Source organism: Scaptodrosophila lebanonensis, unplaced genomic scaffold (genome assembly GCF_003285725.1).
Source record: "Scaptodrosophila lebanonensis strain 11010-0011.00,11010-0021.00 unplaced genomic scaffold, SlebRS2 tig00000165-arrow-arrow-pilon, whole genome shotgun sequence".
Taxonomy (NCBI): Eukaryota; Metazoa; Arthropoda; class Insecta; order Diptera; family Drosophilidae; genus Scaptodrosophila; species Scaptodrosophila lebanonensis.
In genome coordinates this window covers 723,187-742,733 of record NW_022060599.1, presented here as the reverse complement: position 1 = coordinate 742,733, position 19,547 = coordinate 723,187, and the positions used below count along the sequence as shown (strand labels likewise).

At 43.6% G+C, this 19,547-nt stretch overlaps 4 protein-coding genes across 5 annotated transcripts in view; 2 read left to right on the top strand and 2 right to left on the bottom strand.

Annotated features, from left to right (window-relative positions):
- The first annotated feature begins 9 nt into the window (after positions 1–9).
- On the top strand, positions 10–2,877 carry LOC115629782 (mRNA-capping enzyme). Its single transcript, XM_030526336.1, has 6 exons — positions 10–744; positions 808–1,785; positions 1,840–1,978; positions 2,038–2,311; positions 2,370–2,566; positions 2,635–2,877. Exons 1-6 carry the CDS (start codon positions 550–552, stop codon positions 2,760–2,762), a joined length of 1,911 nt encoding a protein of 636 aa, XP_030382196.1. The 5' UTR covers positions 10–549; the 3' UTR covers positions 2,763–2,877.
- LOC115629783 (tRNA-dihydrouridine(20) synthase [NAD(P)+]-like) lies at positions 2,835–4,744 on the bottom strand. Its single transcript, XM_030526337.1, has 4 exons — positions 4,553–4,744; positions 3,728–4,487; positions 3,199–3,389; positions 2,835–3,137 (listed from the first exon to the last, which is right to left on the bottom strand). The coding sequence occupies exons 1-4, from the start codon at positions 4,734–4,736 to the stop codon at positions 2,887–2,889; spliced, it is 1,386 nt and encodes a 461-aa protein (XP_030382197.1). The 5' UTR covers positions 4,737–4,744; the 3' UTR covers positions 2,835–2,886.
- Positions 4,745–5,305: 561 nt separating this feature from the next.
- LOC115629793 (F-box/LRR-repeat protein 4) lies at positions 5,306–9,439 on the top strand. The gene is made up of 11 exons (XM_030526352.1): positions 5,306–6,435; positions 6,524–6,617; positions 6,872–7,094; positions 7,152–7,485; positions 7,558–7,808; positions 7,864–7,973; positions 8,080–8,244; positions 8,459–8,624; positions 8,699–8,890; positions 8,950–9,019; positions 9,087–9,439. The coding sequence occupies exons 1-11, from the start codon at positions 6,130–6,132 to the stop codon at positions 9,162–9,164; spliced, it is 1,989 nt and encodes a 662-aa protein (XP_030382212.1). The 5' UTR covers positions 5,306–6,129; the 3' UTR covers positions 9,165–9,439.
- A 543-nt stretch (positions 9,440–9,982) lies between these two features.
- The window catches only part of LOC115629836 (integrin alpha-PS2), a 62,930-nt gene continuing 53,365 nt past the window's right edge, over positions 9,983–19,547 (bottom strand). Inside the window, exons 6-13 of one of the 2 annotated variants that reach the window (XM_030526412.1) lie at positions 19,440–19,501; positions 19,171–19,219; positions 17,011–17,085; positions 14,922–15,316; positions 13,984–14,867; positions 13,608–13,851; positions 11,597–13,540; positions 9,983–11,538 (exon numbers count right to left, since the gene is read on the bottom strand). In XM_030526412.1, coding sequence (XP_030382272.1) covers positions 11,449–11,538; positions 11,597–13,540; positions 13,608–13,851; positions 13,984–14,867; positions 14,922–15,316; positions 17,011–17,085; positions 19,171–19,219; positions 19,440–19,501 — 3,743 coding nt within the window. In that variant the 3' untranslated portion in view covers positions 9,983–11,448. The remainder of the gene's footprint in view (positions 11,539–11,596; positions 13,541–13,607; positions 13,852–13,983; positions 14,868–14,921; positions 15,317–17,010; positions 17,086–19,170; positions 19,220–19,439; positions 19,502–19,547) is intronic. The other variant, XM_030526413.1, reaches the window with a different exon arrangement.

Genomic DNA, 19,547 nt, shown 5'->3' with positions numbered 1-19,547 from the left:
GTGACGTTTCAGCATATGTGCAATATCAAATTAAATAATTGTTCAGCATCCGCATCAATATTCAATATCTATGAAATTGTAAAAACTTTCCTACAAAAAGTGCAACGCAATTGTGCGAGTAGTTGGTCTAAAGGAGACGCGTTGCCAACTTGCCTCCAGCTGTTTTGTGGCATTGCGAGCTATCGGTGGCAACACTCTTCGTCACAACACGCACACAGGGACGCACACAAACCAAAGCGGCCACTCTGTCTACGCTGCCTGCTTTAGGTTTTTCAATTTTTTATTTTTGGTGAAAATGTGAAGTAGTTAAAAAACGCAATATAAATTATAAAACAACGGAGCACAGGTGCTGGCAGGCAGGTTGGTTTCGACAAAGAGAAGCCAACAATAATTGGCAGCCGGCAAGAGCCTCGTAAACGACAGAATTGGCCCAGTGGCCCCATACACACACACACGAGCAAATCGCTTGCGTATGCCTGTGCCTGCTGCAGATCCTCCAGGTACTGTCACTGTCAACTCTAACCGAGGCACAGGTGCAGCTGCTGCAGCATGTCTCAACAACGGGAACGAGGTTCCGGGCCATTGCCCAACCGCTGGCTGTATTGTCCACGAAAAAGCGACTCAATTATTGCCGAACGTTTCCTCGCTTTCAAAACGCCACTCAGCAAGGCCTTCCAGGACAAAATGCCCATTGAGTGCACATTTCTGCCCGAGATGCTGTTCGACTATTGCAAAACATTGAAGGTACTAATAAACACCATAACCGTATGTTTATATTTCACTAATCACAACCGTTGTGTTTTGCAGCTGAAGCTGGGTATGTGGGTGGATTTGACGAACACAAAGCGTTTCTATGATCGTGCTACGGTAGAGGGGCGAGGCGCCCAATACATAAAACTGCAGTGTCGGGGGCACGGCGAGACGCCATCTCCGGAACAAACGCACGCCTTTATCGAAATTGTCGACAACTTTATCAACGAACGTCCCTTCGATGTGATTGCAGTGCACTGTACACATGGCTTCAATCGAACTGGATTTCTCATAGTCTCCTATATGGTGGAACGTCTGGACTGCTCTGTGGAGGCTGCCATGGCCATATTTGCCAATGCCCGCCCACCTGGCATTTATAAACAAGACTACATCAATGAACTCTTCCGTCGTTACGAGGACGAAGAATACGCACCACAGGCGCCGGAGCAACCCCACTGGTGTTTAGAGTACGATGATAGCAATGGAAATGCGCAGGAAAGTAGCAGAAAGCGTCAATACGATGACGATACCTCGTCCACATCTCAAGCGGCATCATCTGCGGGCACGTCCAGCGCAAACGCCGCATCCACCCTCGAGGATGATGACGACCTGGAAGGTGAAGAAGCAGGTGATGGAAGCAATGCCGATGGTTCTACAGCGAAACGAAAGCGACGTCGCGAAATGGTCGTTAAGAACGCCGCCTTCATGTCTGGTGTGCCTGGCGTGCGTCAAGTGACGGATCAGCCGCGTCTCTCCGATCTGCAGTATAAGGTGCAGGAGTGGTGTAACTGGAACAAACATGGCTTCCCAGGCGCACAGCCAATCAGTATGGACAGGCACAATATTAAGCGACTGCACGAGATGCCATATCGTGTTTCCTGGAAAGCAGACGGCACACGTTACATGATGCTCATAAACAAGCGAGACGAGATATTCTTTTTCGATCGTAATCACTCGTGCTTTCAGGTCGAGGGCATTACTTTTGTGCGTCTCAACAATCTGAACGAGCATCTTGAAAATACTTTACTTGATGGCGTAAGTGGCATTAAGCATTAATCAATCATCATTATTTTAAATTCTTCTTTGCAGGAAATGGTGCTGGATAAGGTTGGGGACTCGTACACGCCGCGATATCTCGTTTATGATATTGTGCGTCTGAACAACCACGATGTGAGCCAAACGCACTTCTTCCCCAATCGCTTAAACTACATCAAGAAGGAGGTCATCGGTAATTAAAGCCAGTCTCTGCAAATGCTTTTCTTTATGCTCCGTTGACTCTTCTTTTAGAGCCGCGCTACCAGGCCATGAAGCACGGCATCATAAATCGTGGGTTGGAGCCGTTTAGTGTGCGCAACAAGGACTTCTGGGAAATCAACGTAACCGCCTCACTGCTGGGCGAGAAGTTCTCCCGATCGCTAGCCCATGAACCGGATGGCCTCATCTTTCAGCCATCGCAACAGCCCTACAAAGCCGGCGTCTGCAGCGATGTCTTTAAATGGAAGCCACACGAACTTAACTCTGTCGATTTTCGTCTTAAAATTATCACAGAGAGTGGCGAGGGGTAAGCCACACATTATGCTCTCCATTATTTTACTTTCTAATGTATAACTTCTTGGCAGTCTCCTCACAAAAAAAGTAGGATTCTTATATGTTGGCGGCCATGATGTACCCTTCGGCCATCTTCAGAAGCTCACAAAGGATATACGTGAATTGGACAACAAGATCGTAGAGTGTACGATGAATTTACGCGGCAATTGGGAGTTCATGAGGGAGCGTACGGACAAAAAATTACCCAACAGCTATAACACGGCCATGGGTAAGATAAACAGCTCTCAATAGCCACATACTGTTCGCTCATAATCCAGTTTTGGAAATCTCTTGCAGCTGTCGTCGAAAGCATAAAACATCCGATCACCAAGGAAATTCTGCTGGACTATATATCAACTTATGGCTATCGTGACGATCATGACATGATGCCCCCGCCTCCAAACGCAACGCAGCGCAGACAGTGATATATAGAAGCATATAATCGAGAAGAGAGCGCAAGAAACAGAGGATGAACAGAGAGAGAGACACACACACTCTTAGGAAATTAATAAAGAAATAATAATTATTATTATGTCACAATTGACTTTGCTAACTGATCAGACTGCCATTTTCGCAAAGTATTGTCTCCTGCACAATTCCCAGCTCCAGAAGCGCCACGAGAGCCGCTCCTTGTTCCGCTTGCTTCTTGTTTTTTTCCCAGAAACTGCTGCTGTACCGTTGCCCGTCGTAGCTGCAGATAGCGCGGAAGAGTTTGTCACAACGTTGAGTCTCGTATGTGGGCGTCTCATTCCCCTCACGTCCAGCGTGCACATAAAGCACCGTCTTTGGCAACTCATTATCTGCAGGTACAAGGCTCTTCAGCAAAATTGTTACACTTGCCAAGCATGAAAATGTTCTTACCACTTGCGTAAGTGGATCGTAGAAAGGCCACATTTCGTTGCATAACACCTGCGTATGCATCTTCATTCCCCTCAAGCCTGGCCCGTTTCGCCAGATTCGATCCGGGCACAACATCATGTCGTCCCAAATTGCCCTTCGCTTTTAGCTCACGTTGCTTTCGCTTGCAATAATCGCCCAGTTGCCAAAGTTCGCTGCAAAGTTGTACACATTTTTATAAATACATGATCAGACATATTGTTTAAACTTGTAAAGTTTCCAAAAATAACAAGGGTCGCATAATAGATGTCTTGATCGCTGCACCCAACTCAAGGTTAAAAGAATAAAACAAACATACACGATTCAGACAGAGATTCAGATTTAGAGACAGGCACATCTCTTACAATATTTATAGTGAAGCACCCCCAACTAATAACCAATTGCACCATGTTTGTTTCTATTAACGACCCTTGAGGAATCTTCTGATCGCAGCCCACGAAAACCTTGGACAGTAAAATAATTAGAGTAGTATAAAGGATTTCCAGACACTCACCACATTTGCTGGAGCGTTTGGCATTGCAGGAACTGCTTGCCACGTGGCGATTCCTGCAACTCTTTTAGTATGTTCTGCACACAGTATTTCGTATTGTGTGCCGCATTATCGTAATCTACACAAAGGCGCAAATACTTATAGATAATTTCATCCATGGGCAATGATCCTTCCTTGCGGAATATGGAGACGTTGATCTGGGCGGCCCGAGCAACCATGACACTATCCGCGCCGCATTCACGTTGAAATTTGTACAAATCCTCATAGGCATGCATATCGCGGGAACCTCCGTTCGCTATAATGGGTATATCGACAGCATCGGCCACGGCACGCAGCACATCGGGATGTGGCTGATGTTGCGGGCGTTCTGCTTGCGTCCGAGCATGAATGCCAATTGCAGCAATACCTGTGGCCGCAAGCTGACGAACAAGTTGTATTGTGTCCTCTACTTGGGGCAGTATGCGAATCTTGCAGGTAACCGGAATGTCTAGATTTGTGCACAGATTCCGCAATATGTGAGCCGCCTTTTCTGGTTGCGAGAGTAGGGCTGCGCCCATGCCGCCCTTGATGGAAAACTCCTTGGGGCAGCCCATATTAATGTCAAGGCCGGCAATATCCTGCTGCACCAATTTGCCCACAGCCAGAGCACGAGCGGCATCGCTTGTTCCCATTTGGAGCACCAGCTGTGATTTCTCCAGAGCACAGGTTCGGAAGACAATTGTACCATCAGAAGGATCCACAAAATCCACAGTACCCAACGCAGCTGCAGGAAAAGAATATCAGATTGGTGGGAAATCAGAGCAAATACAATCTGTGGTCGTAACTCACGGTTAACTCGCCGTATGCTCTTGATGAGTTTCAAATCGATGAGCTCCTCGGTATAAACAATGTCGGCGCCCATTTCAAGCGCCAGCAAACGCATGGGCAGAGTTCCCACTCGCACCATGGGCGCCAAAATAAGTTTATTACGATAGTTAAGGCACTGAGCCGGCTCCTCCTTCTTCACTGGCATCCTTCGGGTGTGGTAACTCCTAATACCAGCAAACCACAACAACAAATTAGTTGTCAACAATCGCATGGAACAGCAGCAGCGCAACTGACCGACCAGCTGTTGCTTCAGCAGCTGTAGTCCATCACTAAAGCCGTGAAGGTGTACACGTTCAGACACACCTGCTTATATGTATATGCATAATATGAAATCAAATTGATCAGTTGTCGCGATAATTTTAAATTTATTAGCAATATCCGTAGCTGAAATAATAAATAATAATATAATCATTGGGAATTTTATCTAGTAGAGCTTTATTTTGATAAGATATATTCATCCTCCAAGAAACTTATTTATCATCAAGTTGATTGATTATCTGAAAAATGTTCAAAATTTAGTATCACGCACACGTACGGAATTTTCTCAGGCGCTACAAATGTATTTTGCAACTCCAAGCAGTCTTATCGTGTCTAGCGCCCCTAACCTATAATTTGCTCAGCCGTTACCAAAGGCTTCAATGTTATCGACTGAATTAAATGTTGCAGCCCTGGTTGTTTTCATTTTGTGTCGTGCCAAATTTTTTTGTTCTACATTTTGTTTCTTCTCAAAATTCGTCGTTAATTAAAGTGGAAAAAGGACATCGACTGAAGCAGAAACAGAAGCAAAAGCCGTGATCGACGAGAACGACAACAACAAAAAGATTGGCCGCATCTGTTGCCAAAGTTCGTTAAACAATTCATCAGCGACGACTTTATCATAATTGGACAAAGCGGAGGACAAATTCTGCAAACGGGGCCCACTAATTGGATTAGTTCTGAACCCCACTATTTATTGAGCTCTTCGCTTCTTTCTTTTGCTTTTACATTTGCCTTTGCTTAAGCATTTACATACACTAAACAGTTGGCGCCTGGCAAGAAAACGTGTAGTGTCTACCGCTTCGCTCGCTTGTTCTAAAAAAAAAAAAAAACAACACAGGCTTCAAGCTCAAGGACAGCTGTCCAAGTCTGCTAGCTGGTGACATTGGAGCGCGTCGACAGACAACAGCAAGGACGAGGACGAACAATTCGAACGAAAAAACCGTTTTCAAGGACGCAGCACAGCTTGTGAGCACAACAACTTTTCAAGTTGTTGTGTTCATCATCGGTGCCTGCGTTAGTAAAAGAACGCCAAAATTACATTTGGCCTGCGTTTACACCACAGCAACTATTTCAAACCGGAGCAGGAGGAGCAGCGAGCACCCTCGCTCGCAGCCACTGCGCGTTATTATGCAAGGCGGTCGCGTTGGTATGTTGATGAGCGACGATTATTTTTTCAAGCAAACGATACGCTGAGGCTTAGGTACGGACGCAGCTACTACAATCCCAACAACACTGGTGACAGCAACACGGATAGCGGTGGCAGCAAACCGAACTCAACGATGTCGCTGCTGGCCTATAACGGCGACGATGTCAGCTCCAGCGATACGGAGCCGGATGCTCTGATCGACTTTACCGCCATGCTGATGCAGCGCCAAAACGAATATGGAAATTGGTTGGGATGTGGCGGCAAAATGCAAAATGATCACAATGAGCAGGGCTACCATTTGGAGCAGTATGTGCTGGGTGTGCTCGACTTCAGCTCGCAATACGGCATCGACTATAGCATATCCTATACGGCAGCCAATATCATAGGACGACCCACCAAATTTCCTGCCTACGGGGATTACCCTGAGACCTTCACAATGGTGAGTCAGCTAACCTCGCACCATAACTATTAGTTTTTCTAAATCCTCTATTATCCGCACATTCTCGCCCTCTTTCCCACTTCTGCAGCGCACCTATGGGGATTGGTGGCAACGTGCTCCGTCAGCCACACGCGAAATACAACCGCAAAATATGCCAGCGGTCGCCACACATGATTACATTGGTAAGCCACTGACGACATTTAGGGCTTATTTATCAAAAACAGGTCTAAATCTCAAATAATGTTCAAGTTAAAGAACCTAAGGTTTCTTTAAGTTTATTATACGCTTTTAAAAACACAAAAAAAAAAAACAGCATTTAAAACAATTGGGGGAATCGAAACCAAGAATTGCACCACAATAAAAACATTTAATTTTGATTTTTAATTTAGATTCTTGTTTTTGTCAAATCTGACGTATGTTAACATCTTCCTTGCAGTTGTTTACTTTGAGGACTTTGTCGTACCCACAGAAGTGGCCATTTTCGAGACCTATAATCCGGGCGCCGTGGTGCGCATATGGGCGCATAGCATTACCAAGAACTGGGTATGTCTGTGGAAAGCTAGTGCCGAGGAGTTAAGCAAGAGTGGCCCGGCAGAGAGTAGAGCCCGTGAGGCGCGTCGTTTTGCGCCCCCACTCAAGAAAACCTCCATAATTACAAAGTGAGTGCACCGCCTGTTGAGTACGATGCTTCACATATCAATAAATACATTCCACAGAACGCTGCGCATCGACTTCAACCACAGTCGTCTGCACTACTATACAGAAGTTGATGCTATCATGCTGTGTGGGCGGACTGTTTCGTTGCGCCGCATGCAACACACTCTGCAGGAACTTCAGCGAACAGGTCCCATTAGCTGTAAGCTGCGTTCGCTGAAATTCCAGCCGAGCTGCCGTGACAACTATGCCCTCAAGCTGCACGAGTTCATCAACAATGATCTCAGCAAGTTCCTTGTGGACAACAAAGTTGATGAATCTGACGTTGCGTCGGCGACAGCAACAACACAAATAGTGGCGTCGAATGTACCAGATATTTGTTTAACAGATCTGCCGGTAAATTACGGGCTGGCCTTGACTGCAATATCATTGCCAATGCAATTAGTTGATAATTAATTTTGTTTGCAGTTCGAAATATTGTTAAAGATTCTCAGTTACCTGGATCTCAAGACGCTGTTTTGTGTGGGGCAAGTGTCGCGCACCTTCTACGACATCTCAACGCATCCGCTGCTCTACGGCGAGCTAAATTTAAAGCCCTACTGGCAGTTGGCCAACTCGGAGCTGTTGTGCACGCTGGCGAAACGCGCTACCATGTTGCGGAAACTCGATCTTTCCTGGTGTGGTGGCTTTGGCGATGTCTCGCCCACCGAATTTAAAAAGTTAGTGTGAATGATGTCGCTAGTTAAGCCCTTGATATATTTCTTTTACTTACAGATTCCTAACCCAACGAGGCGATAACCTCACCCACCTGCGGCTCAACTCCTGTAAATTTCTTAATGCCACCTGTATTGAAACAGTCGGCATAGTCTGTGATAATTTGACAGGTTTGCACATGCTATCCACCTTTCCATCTCTTTCTCGCTCTGTATTTCTCTCTTTCTCTCTCCCGGACTTTTCTATTCATGCGTCTTTCCAAATTTATAATTGCAGAGCTCAGTCTGCGTAATTGTGCCACGGATCCACCATTGCTTAACTTCTCATGTTTGGCAAATCTAAAAAATCTGGAACGCCTGGACTTGTTTCAAACGGCCTTCGAATCCGAACTACTCCTAAGCATGCTGGAGGGAAATCGCAAATTGAAGCATTTGAATTTGGGTAAGCAATGGATCTACTTGGTTTTTAAATAGCATATACCCCAGAAAGATTTGAAACAGCTGGGCTTAAAGAAAACATTTTTTGAATTGTAGCTTTCACAAAATAAAAGCTCAGATAGAAAGGAATCGCACTAGATCCTTATTTCAACAATAAGAATTAAACAAATTTTGCTATACTAAATATTTAATAATTAATTGATTGTTTCAACCTGCAGCATTTTGCGGCGTCTCTGTAAACATGGACAATGTGGCTTCGCATCTGGCCACATACAACACACAACTGATCTCACTGGACATGTGGAAGGCGCATTTCTTATCCGCACGCGGTCTGCAGTCCATTGCGCGCTGTACGCAGCTCGAGGAGCTCGACTTAGGCTGGTGGTGAGTCGAAAGCCGTCCTTTCTCCTACACTCCTGCCAGCTTCGAACAATTTAACAATCCTCTATAACTTTCAGCTTGCGCGAGGCCTCGCTTGGCGATGGACTGTACCAGCTGTTGGCTAACTGCCCCAAGCTAAAGAAACTGTTTTTATCTGCGGTGCGCGGCACCACCGAACGAGATCTCGTGCACATCGCGACCTTGGGCAAGAATCTAGAACAGCTCGACTTGATGGGCATACTAAATATAACTCGCGAGCGCATCTACGAGTAAGTTAAGTTTAGTTTCAAATACCTATATGTATTGTTCAAGTGTGTATGTCTTCTAGCATTTTGGTAAACTGTCCCAAATTACAATTATTGGACCTGAGTTTCTGCGACAACATCATGGAGCGCGATGTAAGTAATACAACCAAATAAATTTGAGGGTGGATTTTGACATTATTTGTACCCATATTTGTTATAGTTTGATGTAATCGCGGAATGGTCTCGTATGTTTAATGTGGATATTAAAAGCAGTCATGTGCCTTACGACGCCCGATAGAAAATTGGAGAGTAGGCCCCGGCTTGACCCATTTGTGAATGTTAGATAATTAACCTAAGTAGCAATTAAATCACACCTCCTTATCCAAATGTGAAGAATAGAATTTCTTCGTATGCTACACCTATTTATAGTTGTTGTTATTACAATGAAGACATTTGATATTAGACTCCTTATGTATATATGTACTGTATATATGCCATTTGTATGTACATATGTATCTACTAGCAACTATTTATTTACATAGAGTGTATGTGAAAAAAAAAAGATAAAAACACCTGAAATTCTTCAAAAGGAATGTTTTAGATGTTAAATGTCGTTTGTAATACTTCAAATAAATCTAATAAAATATTAAATATATTTATATATTTATAAGGAAATCGTAACCATAATTGTGATTTATCTATCTTATCTGTGGTAGATTTGAAATTTAGGAAAAGCCTCCTATTGAAAATGTTTATTCAAGAGTCGAGAAATTTGTTATGAAATTACCAATATCGATATTATAGTTACGAGATGCACGTTATTGAATCAAGTATTGAACAATTAAATTTTTATTTCGGACTGAATTGAAAAACTTCATAAAATTAATTTAAAGATTGCAGGTTTTATTCCAAAATGGCTATATAGATGAAGAAATGTTCTATTCACATCCAAGAGCTTTAAAAGATAGAGTTTTTAAAAGACATCCACTATTTACAGTAATAATTTATAGGGGAAGAGTATGTGAAAGGTTAAAAAACGATTGTTTTTCAAGAATATCTGATCTGGATTAGTCGGATTTGAAATTGTATGATCGAAATTAGCTTGCATTTGTTTTGTTTTTATTATAATCGATTTTTTTTATTTCATAGTCCTTAAATTAACAATTATTCGTTTAATACAAATCATTGAAAAACGCGCGTTAATAAGTACAGTTAATAAATTAAATAATAGCGAACAATTTGACAAAACTAACTGCAAGCAAGAGTTGCGGAGATTCCGTTAGTAAAATTACACAGTTTACAATTAATTAATTAATTAATAGCAATATATTGGGCAGAATATGTAAAGCCACCCGGTAACACAAACAAGTGCGCACTCCCCCGTTCGAGCGGTTCCTATGTATTTCGAGAGTACACCAAAAGAAGGAGTGCGGTTCCATTTTCTGGGCCTCGACTTCTTGCGGTGTAGTGAAGAAATAAATGCAAGTTTCTTAACTCAATGCTGCACTTTCTATTTCTTTTTTTTAGTATTTACAAAAAATTATATTGTACAACCTAAACAAAAAAAAATTATATATGTACTACATATATATTTATATATATATATATATGAACTATTAAAATTTTTCTTCATTTTTTCAACAAGTTATTGTTTGTTTTTGAATTGCCTAACTTTGAGTTTGGCCATCTAGTTTCAAAAAGGGGGAGAACTTGAAAGGGAAAACATCAATACACCAACAATTTCAAATGGTCATAAGATATCTATAACTATAGAGTAGCACCTAACGCATTGTTTTATATATATAAATATATATATATGTATATACCCTGTACTCGGAAAAAAGGCAAATAGATAAAAAGAGAAGAGTAAGTATATGTATATGTATATACTCGAATATAACGATAGGGTTTGTTTTTTGCAAACCAAACTCCTTCTCAGCTTCAAAGGAGAAGGTTCTTTAATTTTGAAGTCATTTTGGGTACAGGATATATAGTAGTATCTAGAACTCGGGATTTGTTTCTATTTTATCTGTGGCTGTGGCAGTTAGACACTTCTCTATCTCATTTTTTCTCTATTCTGTCCTAAATACACATATTAACTAGAAAACACACAAATCACGCGACACTCACTCACGCACCCATACACGCACGCACTCACTCCTTAAAATAACGCTCTTTGTTAAGATTCAAATATAGCACATAAAATGTTAGCATGGATTGATAAAACAAACCAAACAAAAAAAAAAAAAAATTGTAATTAATCAAATTAATTGCAGCTTCGTTCGAACATCGTCTAAAGGTAAGCTGTGTGTGAAATTATTTTCTCTGGCGCTCTCGTTGAAAAAGAAAATTATTAAAATTTCGTGACTAGCAGTTATACGTTGTTGTTGTAGTTTTTAAATCGCGCTCATGCCTCCGATAGATCACTTCTGAGCGCGTATTAGTAGAAGGGGTTTTCGCTGAATCTCGTTACGGGTTTTCTAATGTTTAGTACTTCTAGTGCGATGTGTTAATCGTTCCAAAGTCGTTGTTAACTACGGACTGGCACTGGTGGGCGGTTAAGCATCTACAGACTACGATATCTACAGATGCTCATCCCCATGGTAGCCATTGCGCAGGGGTTGTCGCTCCTGCGAGTGATCTGTTGGACGATTTCGATTGAAGAAGCCGCACTGCAGAACAATCAAGAATTTAGTTAACGATTGAAATGAAAATTCTAAGTGAACTCACCTTGTAGAGCGCCAAGACGAGCAGCAAAAAGATTAGCGCACCCGCACACGCCGAAAGAACGACCACCCATAGAGGCACCACATCAGGCGTGGGCGTGGGCTCTGGCACCGCCTTGTAGAATATCTCGAATGACTTCTTGATCTCGTCCTTGGGACGGCCAATGAAGGGCAGTAGGGTCACATGCGCCACCGCCAGCGTGGACACATTTAGGGGTACATTCGAGGCGATCTTCTCCATGGTGTGGGCTACCAGGCGAGTGCGTATGGCTACATAGGCCGCCTCTTTCTCATCCAGATTCTTGACAACACAGCGCAGAGTTTCACACTTGGCCGCCTTGCAGGGTGAGTTTAAGTCCACTTGCTTGGGTTCCCCATTGGAGCTAGATGTGGGGCCATCAGCGCGACGGAAGCGACGCTGAGACGATGAACTGGACCATTGTTGCTGACCACCGCCGCCAGCGTTGCTCAATTGCTGTTGTTGCTGCTGCTGCAGCAGATTGTCCTCATCATAGTAATCCTCATTTTCACGGCCGTAATAAGGCTTCGAACCTGAGCTATAGACAGTCTCGTGGTGGTGCACTGTGCCCGGACGACTGCCGTACTGGGTGCTATAGCTGCTGCTGCTGCTTCCGCCTCCTCCAGCGCCACCAGCACCACGGTTGCGCAGTTCATTGTCCACATTGGTGCGATCAATAGTGCCCAAGTCGAGGGTGCCTGTCCGAAAGCCGTCACGTCCCGCATGAATAGACTTATCGGCTGACTGGCCACCCGCATAGTCGCTATAGCCAGCCGGGCTTTGGATCTGTTGCTGGGACTGTTGCGATTGCTGTTGGTACTGTCGGGGCTGATAGTTTGCCCCCTGGGTAAAGGTCTGCTGATAGCCACTGCTTTGTCCGCTGGGTGCGGCCATTTGTATGTGCCCTTGGGTGCTGTGTGCTTTGCCACCGTGGGAACTGCCACCACGTACACCTCCCAGAGAGGCATGCTGCACGTACTGCTGCGCCGGTCCACGTTCCAGATTGTGAACATACTCGGTGCTACTCTCCACGACATGCGGCCGTCCACTGTCATCATAGTAGGTGGTGACGTTCTTGGCTGAAACCACCACGCTGGCTGGAGCAGCACCACCTGCAGAGGAGTTCCATGACGATGACCAGGTTGACCAGCCACCACCGTCCGCACCGCTCGCTCCACCAGTTTCCTGTTCGGCAGCAGCCTGATTGGCGCGGAACGAGTGAACAAAAGAAGCATCACCGGAGACATCTTGGGCATCTTCGCGTTCCAACAGCTCCTTCTCCTTAGGCGACAGGCGTGTGCCACCTCGGCCAACGTGTACGGTTCCTCCAGCTTGGCTGCTCTGCGATATCTCAATATGGCCACCTGATTCGCTGCCGGCAGCGCCACTGCCTATGACAACCGTACTTCCGCCAATGGCTGCAGCATCAGCGGCGGCACTCGAACTATCGCTATGTAGGAAGGACTTGCGTGAGAGAGCCTCATCGAGTTTAAGGTTACGTGGATTGACATAGCTATGAGGATCGCAGCGAATGTTGCCACCCACTTCTGGCTGCTTAAGGACATACATCAGCGGATCCCCAGCAATCGTCTCGTAGGGATAATAGATGAGAACCACCGCCTCCTCAATGATCGATGGGCGATTATTGCGTATCTCATAGATGTGTACTACGTGCGGTCCCAAATCGTTCTCGTTCGTCGCATTCTCTACGGCCTTGTAGTCGCTGGCCTTGTAAGGTGCAAAATCGGGAACCGAATTTCCTCGGATGTCCAGATCCGTGTCCACCCAGATGCCAATACTCTTGCGTATTATGTTGTCGAAGTGAGAATTGGGCTTCTCCAGATTCGTCGAGTTGGCCTCCATGAAGAACTCGTAGCTGCGTGAGCTGCCAAATTTCTCGGCAGGCGTCAATATCACCCTGAAGTTAGCCTGTCAAAGAGGAGATTGAATTTGTTCCTACAACTCTGATTCCATGTCCCATTTGCTTTACACTTACCACTTTTTGTCCCTGCAGAGGATTGCCAATGTCGCACTTGAGCGTATAGTTGTTGGCAGGGGAGGGAGCGGTACATGTGATCGGTGGATCGTTCTTGTCGCCCAGCTGCTGCAGCTTCTTAAAGTCCAGTTCCCTCGGCATTACCATATAAAATGCTGCTTCAAAGGCATCTTCGTTGCCGTTTGATATAAGCACGTCGAAGGTCAGAGGCTCTGGCGAACCAAACAAATATTTGTCCACAGTTCTGCAACAGAAAGTAATGTATAATACTTAGTTCGATATCTTAGCTGGGTCAAGTCCTGCCATTCATATTATTTTTAAGAATTTTTAAGTGCGACCTTATACCGAACCCCCGTCATATATATTTGTTACTCACTTTATCTCCAGCTTCAGATCCGGCTCGCAAATATTGTCCGGACCGCAGTTCTTCTGTATATTGATGGCGTCGCGGAGCACAATTTCGCGATTCTGATCGATGACGGGCTCCAAGGCGTCTCGCTTGCGTCGGACGACAGGCTCGAATTGGCGTCTGCTGCGCAGATTATATCGCGCTTCCACTTCCAAGGGCGTCAGCTTGTCCTGTACGTTGTCGATTAGATATACGGTTTCATTGCGACAGTAGCGACGTCCATAGGCGAGGCGAATGGTCTGGTTTCGAATGTTCTTGCCCTCGTCTAATAGGAAGAACATACGAGGATTGCGCGTCTTCTTTGCATCCAGCACCCAGGATACATCAAAGTCCAGCTCCTCGGGCAGGTACTTTCCGGTGTAGCTCCAGCAAGTGGTCAACTCCATGCAGGGTACTTTTGAGTGATCACGTTGCAGCTGACAGTTGCGCTCTTCCAGGTTAATCAGCTTTGAGGGATTGGAAAATGTCGTTTCAGCATTAACAGCAGCTACGGGACGTGCTTTAAATATGAACACTTGATCAGCGGCATACGCGCCAACCGCCAAGTCCGGATATGTATTGCCATCCATGTCTACGCCTCCAGATAATGAGAAGCCAAAAGTACGCGGATAAGGAGCGCCCTCCACCAGTTCCTCGGCCTTGATGATCTGTGAGGGTTTGGCCAGCGGACCTTGTGCCGATCCATGATAGATATAGACCACACCACGTCCCTCGGGTCCATCGTAAGGTGCACCCACGGCAAAATCACCATAGCCATCCCGATTGACATCGCCTAGTGTCGTCAGCGCTAGACCGAAACGTCCTTTGGTATTGAATCCATCCCGAATATATTCCGTGGTCCAAGGTTCCAGCTGAAAATAAATGTAGGTTATTGAGAAACTCTTAAATCATTTTCAAAGACATACCGGCGTAGTACCGCGTTGCACCAAAACATACACACGTCCCACATCGTATTTGCCCTCAACGTTGCCAGGTTCGGTATACATGGGTGCACCAATGATTAAATCGTCTAGACCATCTCCATCCACATCGCTGGTAGAAAGGGCATAGCCAAAATACTCGCCTATCTGGCGACCCGTAATATTGAAAATGTTGGCCATATTCCAACGATTGACCACTATCTTTCCCAGCAAATTCGCACCACGTGGCATACCAATGGCAACATCCTCGTTGTGATCACCGTTGAAATCGCCGGTAACCATCGAGTAGCCCAGGTAAGAGTCATCATTGGGCGAGGAGCTCTCTGGCGTGAAGAAAACCTGATTCTCTGGTCTGGTCACATCAGTGCTGTAGGTTTGACCTGTGGGTGGTGGGCGTTACAACAACTTTTAGTGATAATTTTTTCAAAACAGACAGCATAGATTACGAAAAACGGCTGCTGGAACTTAAAGCGGGTTTTGGATGTAGTGGTGGATGTTGGCTGCGACTTGGGGGTCTGCGCATGCGGGTTAACACTTGACCACGAAACTAGCGGCGGGTGAATTAGTGCAAAAAAAAACATCTACAGCTACAGCAACAACAACAGCTCAACTACACATAACATACATACATAGCTACCAAAAACAATAGTCCATCTGCCGAGACCCCACTATTTGATTTCGCTTCATCGATAGTGGAGTTCTCCTCATTGCATTTTGGTTGTTATGCAAAATTAAAAGTGGGGTTTTGGTATGACAGATCGTATTGCATAGTGTAATTAAACTTAACTAAGTGATCTCGCATGCAAGTCTATAGAGCTACAACATCTACAAGGTATGAAGGTTTGCACGTATTAACTAAGAACTAAGTGCTCACTACTGTCAGGGCATGCGGTATATATACATATACATACATATGTATTTAACAGAGTGTGTGCGTGTGTGTGTGCTTTGTTTAGTAGTTAGTATTAGTCTATACGGCATGCAGTGCCCTCAATCCTTAAGCAACTACTTGTACAAACAGTTCCATGCAAGCACCTCTTATCTGCGGTTTAGTAAACGACCATACACCGAAAGCAATGAGCATAAGCAGTGGCCGGCTCTCAGGTGCCACTTGTACTTAATTTAGGGCAATAACTTAGACTAAACGAAAGCCGGTGGCATGACAGTCACACTGCGCAATCGCATTTGCAGCTGCGTGCGCCTGCGCGTGATTAATAAGTCGCATAGAGTAGATATCGGTTAATATATATGTATGTATTAGCAATCAATGCAGCTATCAAAAATAGTTATCATAGTTTTTCCTGTATACTTAAACGAGTTATAAACAAGACCAACTTTGAAAGCTTCTGAAATTCAATTTTAAGCAATGATTTCGAAATCTTGGCAATATTTCTATAGACTGAAGATTTATGTGTACATTGCTTTATTACTGTTAGTCCAAAAGAGACTTTGTTTTATTTAGTGTACCCAGCAGTTAAGCAATTAACCGATATCTACTCTGTGCATAATTTGGCGCCCAACAGGGGGCCCGCGTTTGGTTCAATGCTTAGCCTGAACGTCTACCAGTCATTCGACTGCGTGCCAGCTAAAACGTTTGGACGGCTTACCGCTCACGCAGTCAAATGCCTTCGACGAAGGACAAGCAGCCACAGATATTTATTTATAGTATGTGAAGTTGGACAACATAACACCGAGGTGAAAAGCATTTTATATCAGTTGCGGGATGATTGGCTATTGTTGCCGTGCGCAGCGATTAGAGTCGTGCCAAAATTAGCCAAAATACACACCAATATATAATGGCATAATTTGTACTTTTTCGCTAGCTCTGGCAACGCCTTGCCCAGAATATGAGTTCAATGAGAGCTTGTGTGAATGGGTGTGAGTATAATGGAGTATCAGACACCAGGAATATAGATCTTGAAATGCTTTCACGCGCCATAGATGGTATTTTTTTTTTTGTTTTTTTTTATACAAATGTTGCAAGCGTTTGCTTTTATTGATTTTAAGCTGGTTAATGGTTTTTCTTGTTGTAATCGAGTTGTTTATGTGAATAGCATTTGATTATTATTATTACCTCCAGTGCCGAAGGGCTGATAAAAAGGCGGCTTAAATGGAAACTCGGCATCGGACGGTATTGAGTAGGTTTGTCCTTTTGTATTCAGTGTTTTTTTTTTCCAGTATTAGAAGGAAACAAAATATTTATTTCGTTTCGATTTATTTTATTGTTTCGAAAAATTATATTTTTTGTTCGTTTTTTGTTTTTTGGTATTCGAGTTTGGTGTTAAAGTTGAGGTGAGGGTTTTGATTGTTCGATTTTTGGGAGCGCAACGTTCACGTTTTTTTTTTTGTTTTTTTAAATTGGTAGAAAATGCACTCGTTTGTACCGCACAAAAATGCATGCATTTTGTGCAGGCCAAGAGCGCGTATCAGACAAAGTAAGAGTGACAGAGAAAAAGAGAGAGAGAGAGAAAATTTAGATTAATCAAATATGAGACAAAAAAATGGCAATATTTAAATAGAGGGAGCAATATGCGTTAAACGGTACATTAGAAATTATACATTTACATACAGTACGGTACAATAAATGCAGCTACAATTACGGTACAATACTATTGAGTGGGTCTACGCGCTCCATATCGTTGACTTAAACGTTATGTATTAAGTTTACTGTTACAGTTTAAGTTAGTTGGTCTCTTGGTTTTGCTGTCGAGTTGTAGGTACACAATGAAATTTTGAGTTATGGGGAGTGGTTTTTTAGTTTAGCAAGACAATATATTGCGAGAAGAAGAAGCCAGATTAGAGCATTTTGCTGCTCTTTACACAAATGGGGTTAGATGTTTCGACAACAACATCAACGACGACAACAACTCGGCAACGGCAATAAAACACTCTCTTAATTACTTATAGACTACTCGAGTTCGATCCACTCTGAAGCGGTACCAAAAGGTGGTACGCACGCTTATGTCTTTTGGTATTTTGAATCTACAACTACAACGCGGCATGCACAAAGGACGAGGACGACGCATCACATTACGACAAATTCGTTTGGTACTTAAACGATAGCCAGATAAAAATGGTACTATATGTATGTAAGTACTACGTTTACACTATATTTAGCTCTGTGGCCATGCGGCAAATTATAAAATGTAATGGTCATGGACTTAAAACTAACCGGCCTATCAATGGGTACAGTTATGGTTACATATTGTACCATGCTTAATTTATTTTCGACATCTCTCAGCCCGCTTAACATAAAATAATATCTTAAAGAGTCTTAGATAGCGAAATGTGGATTGTGTACCATGGGTACAAATTGTATTAGTACGGAAGACCATGTTTAGTTTATAAACTTTTGGTATCATTCTCAACTCGCTTAACATACGTTTCGAATACCTTAAAGAGTCAGTAAAGAGCCACCCCTCAGATAGACTACTGTGGATTGTGTACCATGGGCACAAATTATAATAATACGTTGTACCATAGGTACACTTCAAATACGAGTGATATCTCGCAATCCGCTTAGCCCACTTAACATTAACTGGATACCTTAAAGAGTCAGTAAAGAGTCCTCAGATATAGATTATTCGTGAGTGTGTTTTTGTGTGTGTACGAGTATGTTATAGACTGGCTTAGATCTTAAATGATGTTGTCCCAAGGGTGGCAGTAAAATTATACACAAATTAAGTAGGTACGAGTACATTAACAAAACTAAATGATTACAATGCAAAATTTATACACAGTATAGCTGGTTTTCATTAGAACTAGAAAGAGTTTGGTAGATTGGGAAAATGGGTGTGGCAATACTAAATATATTTGGAGTTGGACTGCTGGCATACGCATACGTGTGTTTGATTGTTTGTGTACAGGGTGGGGGAAACTTTCATAATCAAAAATCAATGTAACGCAAAATTGAATGCAAAAAGTTGGCAACTAAGTAAAACCAAATACGAAAAAAAACCATACGAATAAAAGAAGCTAGGCTGCGACATGGCAGATCAGACTACGGTACATTTTTGTTTTACGGGACAGTGGTTGAGGTGTGGTTCAGGTTGAGGTTCGGGGTCGATTCACTTATAGTTATAGCTATATATGGCTAAAAGTTACGCTTTACAAATACAATGGATAGCTTTTGTAGTACTAAAGAAAGAAATACGGTAAATAAATAATTCGGTAACATTTAGAAGGTACAGATTGTAGGCAACGAACGGTACATGTGGGAAAAACGTGCACTTACCTTGCCAGTACCAGCTGCCAGGTGCACCGATATACAAACGCGACCCATTCTGCAAATAGACGTTTGAGAGAATTTGTGAATGTGAGAATCAGAAGCAGAATCAGAAACAGCATTCGCTCGTAAATAGGATTGTGAATGTGCATTCGAATTAATGCAAATGTTATGCCACGATCTTGTCGAGGGTGTCAACTGAACGTGCGCCGGGCTACCCACGCCAATCCGGGGCCCGGGCCCCACAACTCCAACCAAAATAACTCAATACAACTTACACTGTTGATAGCCGCACTGAAGCCGGCCTGGCACGAACCCTGCCGATGATAGCCCCAGTTATCTGCAAGAGAAAGAAAAGAAGGAGTTTAAGTTGTAGCTGGAGTTGA